General features: G+C 26.9%; 1 protein-coding gene across 1 annotated transcript; it reads left to right on the top strand.

Moving 5' to 3' along the window:
• The first annotated feature begins 2,327 nt into the window (after positions 1–2,327).
• On the top strand, positions 2,328–2,942 carry LOC105362492 (uncharacterized). Its single transcript, XM_011499949.1, has one exon. It carries the CDS (start codon positions 2,361–2,363, stop codon positions 2,727–2,729), a length of 369 nt encoding a protein of 122 aa, XP_011498251.1. The 5' UTR covers positions 2,328–2,360; the 3' UTR covers positions 2,730–2,942.
• The last annotated feature ends 11,747 nt before the right edge of the window (positions 2,943–14,689 follow it).

The following is a 14,689-nucleotide window of genomic DNA, read 5'->3' as shown; positions in this document are numbered from 1 at the left end:
CGACTCTCAATGTTTATTTTTTCTTTTTTTTCGTTTGGAAAAAATGAATTCAGAAATGAAAATATAGTGTTGTAATAAAAAAAAAAAAAAAAAAAAAAAAAAAAAAAAAAAAAAAAAACAGAGTATAAAATAGTTTATTACATTACTCCAACGTTGCGGCTCAACCTTATTGCATAGAATATGAAAGCAAGTTTGTAATTAAAAATATCATCATCCTCAAATAACAAGTAAATAATAAATAATTAATTCAATTTTTAAACTTATAAATATATTATTGCTTGGAATTATGTATGAAGATGATTAAAGTTTAATCCTTAAAGATAAGCTGGAATTGTTAGTTATATATTAACCAAAAAAACATTCTTTTTAATCATTATATTTATGAGTTACATTCGTTCGAAAATGGAAATTAGAAAAAATTCCATTTCATAGGGTATTGACAATATTTTGATCACCTGAATTCAACCATAATTCAGTACGGTACAGGTAAAAAACAAAAACAAAAACAAAAACAAAAAAAATCAATACAAAACAAAACAATACTTGTAAAAAAATATTTATCTTTCCTATAAATAACGATAATTTGTAGTTTGAAAGGGTCAGCTCATATTATGTCATAACTATGTCAAGATATATAATATTTATATGAGCTATGGATATACGATTAGAAGATAATTAGAGTGTGCTGATAATAGGCGATATTGAGAAATTTGCATGTTGTTATTGCTTTATATCGAGCTGCAAACTTCACTACATCTTCACTATATTATATAATTTATATAATATAAAAGATATAAGATTAAGAAAGACACATTATATATACTTTGAAAATGAGAAAAGCCTAGTGGTTATTACTACGCTTAATAGCAATAATAATTTTTCTTTAATCGAGAATTTGTGTCCTGTGTTCGTCTGATCGAATTCAAATTTTTTTTGTGCAACTTTCATAAAACACGCAATTCGAAGAAATTTTATCCGCAGACTTATAACGATAATAATTTTTATTTTTCCCACAACAGAATGCTGCTTTTATAGTAGCAATAAGCCTCGATATTTCATACGCTTTCTCTTTTCTTTTTATAATAATATCTTTCGATGCTACACAATGTCATGGTGAATTTTTATTACTTCTGGACATTATCGCCCAATATGCCCATAATTCATATATTTAGAAGTTTTTCTTCTTCATCTATTATTAGCATTCGAATATATTTGTCTTAAATAAAGGGAATAAAATGTTGTGATTTAGTTGAAATACGTGAAACTGACGTATGTCATTTATCTTTACCTAGTCATTATATATTTATGTTATATACATGCTATATTCTATATTTATTTATTGAAAAATACAAAAAAAAAAAAAAAAAACAAGAAAAAAAAAACAAAAAACAAAAAATCCCAATAATTTAAACATTGCATTTTATAAAAACTCAATATAAATAATTTGAAATAAGAAAGAAAAAAAAGAAAATATTTATATTATAAAAATAATATAGTAATATTTTTATTTATTATTTGTTTATTGCATATATTTTTGCTTATAATATTCAATACATATTTTATATTAATACAAACCGATTATTATACTAATTAACCTTAATTCAAGACCGTTACTTATATATGTATGTATATATCTCTCATTAGCATGTATATATATATATATATATATATATATATATATACGTAAGAAAATATTGAATATAATAGCACGTCGAGTTAATAAAGGTTAGAAGCTAATGTATGAATTGTTTAATATATGAACAGAACTTTTTAATGTAAATTCTTCGACTTTTAGTGTTTTCACTCAATGTACTCAAGTGATGAATAGTTGAAAAATTCTCAATAACGCTGTTACGGTATCGTTTCAAAGTTGAAAGTATTAATTTTTGTTTTTGTAACGAGTCGGACATTTCTATCGTTGACATATCGAAAGTATTTTTTCTTCCTTATATAAGATTTTGTGGATGACGATGTACATTATCGTAGGTAGAAAAAAAAAAAAAAAAAAAATTCATCGGACTTTGTCAGGAACATATTAAATGAAGGTAAAAACTAGTGATGTAGTGACACAATAACATAAGGTTAATCATCAAAATAATTTGGCTATAAAAGAATGAGTCAACTTTTCTGAGATACTGTATCAGCCGATATTTTCTACTGATAAGATAAGACTCGAGGAATAATGAACGCAAATTGCCACATTATAGTTGTCTATATAACTGTAGCTGCGAAATATAAGTCACACGCGATAAGTTCGTCTCATTGCAATTAAAGTGTATCTTAAAGCTTGTTAAAGGAAAAAGAAGAGAGAGAGAGAGAGAGAGAGAGAGAGAGAGAGAAGAGAAAAAGATTTATTTGAAATGGAATTAATTAAATATAAGCTGATTTACATAGTAGCCACCGTAATGGCTTCTATGGTGGTTATTAGTGCTGTAAATCTACATGTTGGCAATAGACAATATAATGACAGTTTAACGTGCTTCGAAAATATTCACATTCCAGCACAATATGGAAAAGTCGTATATGCAAAAAAGCCGTGCAATCTTCACAAACGTAACAAAACTATCACGCAAATTGTTGCCATTGATAAGGGACTGAGAAACAAAGGCGGATTTGCGAGAATTATAGAAGGTGGCTTGTATCGGAATAATGTTACTTTATATTTATGGAGTCAGAAGAGTCAATCGCTCAACTTTACCATTTCGATCTACAGCAAACCCTACAAATGATACGATTTATCACATTCGATAAGAGACTTCTTAAATGTATTTTGTCTTAATTATTATAAACATAAATGTTAAATATTTCAGCAATTGTATTTATCATAATTTATCAATTAAGTAAAATTCTCTTACGCTGTTTATCTTACAACAAGTCGACGGACGTTTCTTCTGTCATTTACACTTTATTCATCAATTTATTTTAATAAGCGATATTACGTTACATATTAAACTTTTCTCACACACACACACGCGCGCGCGCACTCACACGCACACAAAAGTTAATCGAGTGAAAATCAACCAATGATTATGCAAATTTGTCAGCATAATTAATTATTTATCGACGTTCCTTAAAATGTTTCAATAAAATCATTACTTTGATTACAAAGTTGGACTGCAGATATCGTCGATAGTCGCATAAAATAATAAATAATCACATGTAATAAAAAAAAGGTAACTTAATTAATACGCTTTTATAATAATGAAATTCACATACTATTACAAGTTTTGTATTTGAATAATCATTGATTTTTGTTGGCATTTTTATTGTAGAGTATTTTTGCAAATTCTATTCGAATTATAAATACTTTATCATTTCAAACATTATTGTTCGTTCAATATAGGTAATTTTTTATTACAGGAAATAATTTTATTACAGATTAATAATAATAACAATGATCAATCATAATAATAGAGAAATAATGTATAACAATATTTTTTCTTTCTAATAATTGTAAAGCTACAGCTTATGTATAATAAATATTGTGAGCGATATATTTAATTTATAAACAATTTAATAAAAATATTAATAAGCTTATGGATTTTCTCACAACCTTTATTCCAATCGCTATACGTGCCATTCAAAAATATTTTTACCTATTAATAAATTCACATGGACAAACTAGTATAATTATATACATTGTCGTTCTTCTTCACATTAATAAGAAAAACATAATAAACTATTTCTTTTTGAGCATGAAACGAACCATATTGATCCAGGCTATGAATAAAATTTACCAACACGATTAATTTACATACCATGAGACTCGACATACTAAGTCTTTTTTATTGCATAAGTAGATCGATTTTTTTTTTTTTTTTTTTTTTTTTTTTTTTTTTTTTTTTTTAAATACGACATAACTAGGTCCCCCATAATTTGCTGCACAAAATTTCATTTTATTTAATTGATATGTTACATTCGGCAAATCTTTTCAATAATTTTATATTGAAAATAATTTTTAGAAAAATGGAAATAATAGTAAAAGCGAATGGCCTGTGTAATAGAAATAATCTACACGATATGACAATATAATACGAATTTAATAAATTGAAAAGTAATTTATAACCATATGGATTGAAAAAGATCGTTGATCTGTAAATAAGAGAAAAATGTCTTAATCTTAATTTGTACAATCTTCTTGTATTATTGATGCGTAGATATCCATTTATAGGCATTTTTTTCATATTAAATTTAATGTAACGATTTAATGAACGTTTGATATTTGTAACGAAAGCAATTGATTTAATCATAGAATTATATATTTAAATAATGGAATTATCAATATTGATAGAATAATCGATATTATTTCAGTTGACGAATATAATTAAATATTAGTTATGTATATTGAAATTTAATTTGACAGCTAATGGTATATTTTAATTATGGCATCTCAATGCTCTAATGATCACGAATAATTATATATTGTGAAGATCAATACAACCATGGGATCCTAGAGCTGTAGTATCATACTCGTAATTTTTTACTTTTTAGTTTTGCTATTTGTAATATACGAGTTTCATGGTATGCAGATTTGAGTTGGTAGTTTGGTGCTTTGCACTTCGTATTCCAAGCCAGTAATTTGTAGATTACAGTATTTCAATTAATACTCTTGAGAATGTATTGCTTAATACAACTTTACTCGTTATATTTCGTTATATATTATAAAAGTTAGTCTTCTTAGTTGTTTTAATTTTTCGATTTTAAATAAAAACCTTATATTTTTTATTATCTTATAAATGATGATATAAACTATTCAAAAATATTTCTATAATTTCTCTGTTTGTCTGTCTGTTCCCTCGCTCCCTTATATATATATATATATATATATATATATATATATATATATAATAATTTGAATATTAATCTCATTTAAGTCTATGAATGTGAAAATAATTGTTTCCTTTTCTAATATTGATTCACCACCAATTTTGTATTCGTATTTAATTTTACATTCATTTTGTATAGAATTTATTGTTCTTTTTTGTATATATGGCTAATCTATAGTTAACTTACATTCTTATTATTTTTCATTTTTACGACACATTAATAGTAGTGTAATTAAATTTTTTTCTTTACTATTGTTAATTTCTCAAACTGGGATTAATTGTAAATTTTATCACAGGTTGAATTTTTTTTTTCTCTCTTCCATATAAAATTCATTTTCCGAGATTTTTTTAAATTGGGTCAAAACTCATCTTGATAAACGATTTTTTAAAGTTCGAGGACCGGGATATCAGAATTTTTACCATACAGTTTTTGAGCCAAAGCTACTTTAAACATTAAAATAGGCTCGTTTTAATTAATTCAAAAATTCTTTAGTTTTATGACAATTAATCTTAATATCTCTGCTGCAATTTGATTGATTTTACTAGTAGTTATCGTAACAAAAAAAAAAAAAAGACTAGGATTTTATTTTCAATTTATTTTCTTTTCTTATCTCAGCTTTAATATTCATTCTTCAAGGCTTTTGTTCCTTCATTACAATATAGATACATAAGTTATATATTTTTATTTAATAAAGGCAATGTTCGAATGTATTTAATTTTTCATTCTCTTCAGTACTACAAATTGTATTTACTATGCAGTGTAAAACAAATGAAAAAAAAAAAAAACAAAAAACAAAAAACAAAAGAATAACGGCAAATTCTGCGATCGTCATAGTTTGAAAATTTATAATGCTATTTACCACTGTAATCCCTTTACATTCACGTGGCAGGCGAATTTTCCTGCTTCATTGTCCTCTTCTTTAGTTATATTAACAGTTATCGCCGAGCTTGTGATCACGATGAATCGAGTTTCGCCAAACAATCAATCTAATACACTTACTTTATCAAATAGATGCTCTTCAAACGTCATATGCTTAAGAGCAGACGAATTCTTTGATTTTCTTTGTATTATCTCAATGGAAAATCAAGATTATTAAGATAATAGTAGCACTAATGCACGAGGCTCTTGAAATATAAAATGTCTCAATGAGCAAGAGAACTGTGCACTTATATTACACTCATATCGATTGTTTTCAGTAAAATTATCTTTCTATTTTTCTATTCCTACAATCTTTATTTTATTTATTAATAATTAAATTTTTTCCATTCCTCTCTCGCTTTACTATCGTTTATACAAATTATTGCAAATTATGAGTTTACGCATGACATTTGTAGCTAATCTATTTAAACACATCCAATTTTGTACTTGCCCTAGTGAAAATATAAAAACATTTATATAAATAAGGAATTGTTTACGTTCTTTATGCTTAGATACTTCAGACACATTTTTTTCCATTTTATTTAACAGCAATAAATGATATTTCAATTAACTATAGTAATTAATTCATCTCGTTACCACTCAAACTCTTACATATCCGCTACACAATTTATACAAACACTAATATATTATTATTGCTACATTCATTGCAACTGTAATTAAACTGTCTAAAGATTTTTATCGATTGCGTGCAATCAGTCCGACCCCCACTCCAAAAATTCACGATACTAGCATCGGTAATTGTGACTTGTATTTAAATGAAATCGATTAGTCTGATGTCAATTTTTTAGAATTCTCTTTACGTCGATTTGTTCTACATTTAATGTACGTATTATTAATCAGACTGAACACTATTTTTCACTAGCGATCGATCATTTATTACAATTTTCTAAGATGAAGCAAACTTGTTTAGCAGAATGCAGTGAATCTAGTGTAATTAGCCAAACAAATTCATGATAATTTTAAATTGTAAATTTATATTTTTGCCAGATGCTTTATGTACGTGATTTATAATATCATTAAAAGCATATCATGTTTTTGCATGCAATTATTTAAAATTTTACCAAAATCTAAACTAATAGGTAAATGTTTAATATACAAATGTCTTTCTTTCCTGTACAATTAATTTATGATAATGTAAATAAAATTTTTGAATAAATTATGATGAGTGGCGATTTAATCGTTATAGATTTGGCGTTAAAGTTCGTTTACGCTGTTTTTTTTTTTGTTTTTCTTTTGAATTTTCTAATGTGATAACAAAAATAATTTTACTCTTAGTTTTTTTCTAACTCCAATATTTGCTTAAGTTGATATACAAATTACAAGGACAAAAATAAAAAATAAACTTAATAGACGCAGTTCTGTCCTCTCATTCCTTATTACACACCCACGCAGACATGTATATATATATATATATATATATATATATATGTTACTGTAGTTTTAAAATTTTTTCTTTTATTGTCATGTATAATCAGTTATATCGCATGTATTTGCAATTTTCAATTTTTGAATATTATTTTCTTACTTTTTCATTTACCTCATTCATACATTAATTTTATTTTTCCCTTGTGTATCTTATTATACTTTTTAAATTTTCACTTTCTCTCTCTCTCTCTCTCTCTCTTATATTTAACGCTTTTTTACATTATTTTCTTATAAATTTACGTCGTAAAAATAAATTCTTGTCTGCTTATAAAATACGAAATTTAATTTCGAAACTTAGTTAAGTAAGCAAACATATTGTTTGAAATTGAATTTTGTAGAATTTATCATAGAAATAAATTTGTTAATCACTGTATTATTAAATATTCGTTGTTTAATATACAAGGAGCATATATTTTATACATTAATCGATCGAGTTTCATATAATAGTAATAGATTAAAGCAATTTTAACGAAATCCTTTGAGTAAAATAAAAGATATATTGAAATGTAAGATTTGTCGTTTGGATCAGTTAATCAATATATTACATTCATTCGATTCGAAAATGGATCTCACCGATCAATTATTAAATACTATTTCATTAATGGATAAAGATTTTTTTTCTCGTATTTCGCTTGAAAATGTAATCCTAGATATTCGAGCCAATATATGAATAGGTAGTGGTGGTGATTTATTCGAGCAGGTAAGTCGTGTTGTGTGCGCCTATATTATGATAATTTTGACGATACAAGTACTTTTCATATTCTTTGGACTTGTAAGTCTTTAGAGCTATGCTTGCCACTTATTTACAACATATGTTATCCATATATACGTACACGTGCCCACGAGTGTCGTTATACTCGGTCAATTAACCAATGTGCTAATAATGAAATTTCTTATAAGAGCAATTATTTAAAACTCGGATAAGCAATCTACAATAAATTGTAAATCAGAGGCGGTATTATTCGTTACACATTACGCGTATATTATGGGCTTATCTGTATCATTCAAAATTCAGTTTGAACTATGTATGCGCACGTTGGAGGTATTCGCGTGAAAGCCTCATATCTCATAGATATACGAGCATTGTTCATGATGTCGATAACAGAGGTAACTACAATGTAGATTACTAGAGTCTGGTACAGGAGTATCTGCAATATGCATTCCACCTGTGAACATCAACTGTAGGGCCGATAACAGAGATACCTGTGGCTTAGGCTTAGCCCTGTACCATAAAATTATCAGCCTTTTCGATCAGCGCAACATTTCATTAGTAGTTTTATCGGTAAAAATTTAATTTTAACATTCAATTTCACGTCTATAAGTGTATTATGAATAATTTTCCTCAACAGACAAATTAATAATTCCTCTCTAGATAATAAAATATTAATAATTTAATAGTAATAAAGCATTAAGTTGTATTGAATGTAATTTTTAATGTGATAAAATAATTAAATATATTATTATTATGGCAATGTCGTTATTATATTGTACATTGCTCTACATAATTATCATTATTATAATTTATTATTCCGCTTTATAAGTTTTATATCATTAGCTATATTAAATAGTATCGTAAAATATTTTACGGTTCGAGAAACTTATACGAGTAGTATACGAGGGTACTTTGTGAAATCCGTTTTAATAATATTAAGGAATTAGTAAAGTAATATAATAAAATTATTAAAGACAACAAGTGTCTTATGAGTGAGAGATAGATAATAATTAAATAATATTGAAATAATTTAGATGAGCAGAATATACTGTACTAATGTTTCACATCGATTGTCTCGTGCATTTTGCTTTATTTATTAATCAATATTAGATTAAAATTATACCACTAAATTAAGGATCATATTTAATAAAATTATGCTTTAATTCTACACTAATTTATATTTCATGCAAATTAGACAATAAATTTGAACAATTATTTGAAGAAATATGCATAAAAATAAATCTCATACACGAATACGTCTTTAATTATCTGACGTAAAGTACTATTCTATACTAGAAAGTAATATATTACAAAATATCATTGTGTTAGAAGGTGTTATATTAAAAGAATGAAGAAAAGAAAGTAAATGATAAAAGAAATGAAGCAGTATTTTGGAAATTTGTGGCATTTGTATGAGACGTTACTTTTTGAAATATTTTACGAGCTTTCGAGTCTTAAGTAAGATAATGAAAAAATAAGAAAATCTTAAATTAATTTTAGAAATGTATTAGTTTATGTAAAACCCACACACTAACTCTTAAATTGTATTCTCTAAATTGATTTAATATTATTGTATTTAAACATAATTTTTTCTCCAATGTAATTACGTAATTGTAATTTATACAAAAAACAAAATCATTTGTCATTAATGGATGGATGAAATATGTAAATTCTCAAAATGCATATAAAGAAACGTTATTTAAAAAAAATTAAAATGAAATATTATTTTTATGATTTTCCTTCTTCCAACTCACTGTTCATCCATTTCACAATATTATATTCTTGCATTAGTTGATATTATTAAATTAGAATAAAGTATTTGCATAATCAAATTTTTAAATAAAAGATAATTATTATATCGTTCCCTAATATAACATTTAAAATTACGAATTAATTTTTCTTCCTTTGTTTTTGCAATTCTTAAGGATTTATTATGAATATATTAAATTCTAAGTAATTCAAATCTCTCTCTCGTATATATCACTTATGTATTTTAAATTATTATTAATGAATATTCTGTATGCTCAACAATCCTTCACTACAACTACATTAAAATTTGTAATTACGGTAAATATTGATTTTCTCCAAATTTCTTATATATAGATATATATAAATATATATATCTTGGATAAATTTATTGATATGAGTTTTATTTAACAGATAATATGTATTAAAGATAAAACATGATTTTCTATATAAATTATTTTCTCTCGAAATATAGAAGAATAAAGTCAGTTATAATAGTCTTAATACAAACTATATTATTAATTACATTAATAAGTTTTAAATCATACTTTCTCTTTTACGCATGTTGAAATAAATATTTGCGTGTGAAATTTGTTCAAATTTTATATAGTCTTCAATTAAAAATAATTACTAATCATGTTAATATATTCGAAATAACGATATTCGAAGTATAGCACTAATCGACATAAATATACTATGAAGTTTTATATTTTATTTGAGAAAATATTTATAATGCTTGATGGTACACTAATCTTATTCATTATATAGTTTATATTACTTTCCTATAAAATTCTTTGGACTTGAAACTGAGACAATAACTTTTACTGCCTAGTTTTTCTAATAAAGTCCTGTAAATGGTTATTTCATTTCAATTTGAGTTACGTATTTAGTACTTTTCAATCTACGTGACTTAATTACTTTGACAATCTTTGGGTTAAATGTATGTGTGTGTGTGTGTGTGTGTGTGTGTGTACACACTTCTAATTTTTTGGTTGTACGATTCACTTCATATACTATACGATACTTCATATACGATACTTCACGACTGTACGATTTATCATATTACTACATTTGTATGAAATATTTTATATTATACAATTTTTTGAGTATTTGACTCTAAAAAATTAAAAAAAAATTTTAATTATAATTACGCGCATCTCTATTTAATAAAGTCGAATATTTAAATTGTTTTAATACGAAGACAATTAAATGATTTTTTTTTTTTTTTTTAATGAAAGACACGTAAATTTTAGTATGTCCATATTTAAATATATTTATATATTTATATATTTATATATATACATATATATATATATATATAAACTAGTAATTAACAGTAAGATTATTTATTATTTGAATTTCATGTGAATTACGTTACCATTCGAATCGTTTTATTTTATGATTATTTACTTGATATTTCTTTCCCTCACTCTCTCTCTCTCTCTCTTAATGTTTGATAAATCTATATAAATATTTATTTTAATAAAATTTACGTCCATAATTTTTCTAATAAATTTTTTAATTAACAAAAATTAAGCAAAACTTTTACTGATTGTTGAGTTGCAAATTTCTTTGTTTGACTTTCTCTTTATGAAATTGAGAAAATACATTTCTTATCTGGGAATGCAAATTATCCTCTATTATTATGTTTTAATTCGCGTCTCGACTTATCCACCAAACATTTAGCAGCAGAAACTTTATTTTTACTCTTAATTATGAAAATCGTATGTACTTATATAAAGTTGAAATTTAAATTAATTACGTTTCTGTTTTTTACATTGTTTATAAGCGTTACAAAAGTTTTTAACCAAAGCAAGTCTCTTAAAATAAAAACAAAATTTCACCTACTTATTGGACACGTATAATGATAATTTCTATTGTTATTATTATTATTATTCTTTGGTATTAATGTGATATAGTAATACCATTCCTTATGCAGCATTAATATAAGTTATATTTCAATAATTCGTCAATTATTTAAATGTATTAAAATTTTTGTTTCCTAATCATGGTCTTTCACTTCAATTTCATACCAATTTATCATTAAACCATTGTTTATTATTTTTCATTGATCTTTGTAATTTATATCCAAATGATTTAAGGATCGTGTAATTATCGGTTCCTGTGTATACCTCTTACGTACTATTTAAATTCAGATAGACGTAATGTTATTACACGCAATGTTCTAAGCGAATTGGTGTTTAACGTAATAGTAAATACAGCAGTCATGATATTCGGATAATTTTGAAGGAATAAATAAAAAATGTCAAATAGCGAACAGTTTTTTTTTTTTTGTAAAAACATATGAACGAATGAATATTGCAATGGCCGTCTCGTAATGTTCCCTAAACAATATATATATATTGTCAATCTTATACGTAGTTTTGTTTTTGAAATTATTCTAATTATAATGATTTTAAATCATTCGAAATAAACTTTTCTAATAAAAGAGCATAGTAGCGTTTTATTAATACTCCTGCTCATACATTATAACAATGTGGATGAAATAATCGATCGTTTGCTGATAAACTAATCCACTGATATTGAGTAAATCGGCGCTGAGGATATGATTCTCATATTCGAGTACGAAGGTATTAGATTAGAGTTATTTTATTTTAATATTCGATTGAACAGATTACGCGCACGATAACGAAAAATTATTAAGATAAATTTAGTCTTTTAATCAATATGAATATGTATGTTACATTATTGAAAATGTTATAAATGTTTGTGAGATTGAAGGGGTTGAAACTAACTGCGCACGACATATATTTCATTGTAAATCGATTAACCGAAGTGATTTACAAAGGATTATAATTGAAAAAGATTTATAAACGAGACTATTTAATAACAGAATGAAAAATATCGTATACAAGGAGTTTTTAAATAATAAAATGACGAATAATTCAATTTAAATAATTCGTAGCTTGAAATTATTTGTGTATTAAAATAAATTAATATACGTAATTGTGCACCCAAGAATATGTCAGTTAAATGAAATAATGACTTTTTTTTGTTAAATATTCATTTAAATTACAATGGAAATTAAAAATACATACCATTATTTTTAATAATTTATTATCTAGTGATTTTTTCTTTCCTTTTTATTAATAACATTAAAATAATATGATAACTATTGATTTTGATTTAAATGACATTTGAGTAATGTGAATTTTATAAAAAGTATTTTAATATAAAATATTGAGTTTCACAAATCGCCGAGACTAATTATTATACTCGATATGTTGTGCTTTTCGCTGCGATTTTACATTTTTTCTTCTGTTTTCTTTTCTTTCAATACATATCTTCAATCTTGTTCGTTTCATTTATTTTTATTTTGAAAAAATATTTCGTGCTTCGATTTAAACAAAAAAAAACAAAAAAAAAAAAAAAACAAAAAAAAACAAAAAAAAAACAAAAAAAAAACAAAAACAGAATAAAACTTGTCAATTGTAGTGTTTATATTGTGTCTAATTAATTGATGTGAATCGTATAAAATTAAGATTACATATTAAGTATTGGAATATATGTTTATGTATTATTATTATGTTTATTTGTTGGAGCATGGGAGCACTATGAATTTCAATTTAAATGGAATTTTTTCTTACTTCTTAGGTTCGTAAAGTAATCGTTATTTTCGTTTCGTTGAATAACTGGTTTGAAAGCAATGCGATTTGATGATGTTGTGTGGCATTTTTCCTTCTTTTTCTTTCTTTCTTTCTTTCTTTCTTTTTTTTTTTCTTTCTTTTTTGGTAATTTGCAAAGAACCTTCCATTATTTTGTCAAGAAATGGAGAAAATCTGTCTGGAGTATTTGATATCCTCCCACAATAGCCTGCCGATATTATATGTTTATTAGTTTGTGCGTAAGTCACGTACGCGCAATGGTATATTTTATGTCGGGCGTAGCAAAATTTTCCAAGTTTCGTGTATTATGGGAATATGCGCACACGTAGCTTGACGATTAATATTTGTGAAAAAAGAAAGAAAAGAAAAAAGAAATTTTCACTCCATTTTAAATAAGCCTGTTTACATTGAAATATCAAAATTTTGAATACTTTCGCATTTATTTTGAAAATAATCTCAATCACCCTCGTTCCATTGAATACCTGCTCTCGCTTTTTTCCTATACACTTGCTGTTTTCCACTTAGCTACGTCTTAGACTCGATACAGCTACATGTCTTTCTCACATGCCCTATAGCCTTTTTCTCTACTATAGGTCAGCAGGTGTGTATTGTAACGTTGAGCTTTTTAAAGGGAAATAAACTTCTGGTAGTTAATAAACTCAAAGTAGTTAAAGACAGTTGATTCTATTATCGAGAGATCAAGATTCAGAGTTGGAAATGTTGCCACTAGAATGAAGTTGAGCAAAAATTTGTCGCAAATCGAAGTCGAGCCAAAGGCGCAAAAGGGGTGGCATTGAAGGAGTATGCGGCGCGGGTGGGCGCGCGATTGCAAAATATATACATAGATTGCGCGCGCGTGTACGCGCGCGTAGTGGGAGGGAGTGAGCGAGAGAGACGCGGACTTAGAGAGCGTGCGCCGAAGGGCACTGGCAAGCGAGCGAGGCGAGGCGAGAGAGAGAGAGAGAGAGAGAGAGAGAGAGAGAGAGAGAGGAAGAGCGAGAGGAGGTACTCTCGCGTGGGGGAGAAGCGGTTCCGAGGCGCACCGCTTCATTCGAAGCCCGCCAACGGACGAGCGAGCAGCCCCCAATACCCACTCACACAGGATCCCGATCGAGAAATTCAGCACGCGATCGTCGCGACGTTCAGCAATAATCTGAATAATTGGTGGCTCGTTCGTGCGAACGTCCACAGCGCGAACACGTGCGTGAAGGAGAGTCGCGGGGAGCGAGGGGCCGAAGCGGACTGAGCGGAACAGCTCCCATTCGAAATTGCCGCCCGAGTGTGCCGCTTCGTCCGTACGCGAGGACGACAACAACGTCGGGGACGACGACGAGGACGAATACGAGGACGGCGACGACGACGTCGACGACGACGGACTTTCGCTGCCGTAGCTGCAAACCCATCCGCGGCACCA

This window comes from Ceratosolen solmsi, unplaced genomic scaffold, assembly GCF_000503995.2.
Source record: "Ceratosolen solmsi marchali unplaced genomic scaffold, CerSol_1.0 scaffold41, whole genome shotgun sequence".
Lineage (NCBI taxonomy): Eukaryota > Metazoa > Arthropoda > Insecta > Hymenoptera > Agaonidae > Ceratosolen > Ceratosolen solmsi.
This window is presented reverse-complemented; position numbering and strand designations above follow the sequence as displayed.

What these genes read in the sequence shown, in the direction of transcription:
- LOC105362492 (XM_011499949.1), top strand. Translation starts at nt 2,361, where the DNA reads ATGGAATTAATTAAATATAAGCTGATTTACATAGTAGCCACCGTAATG.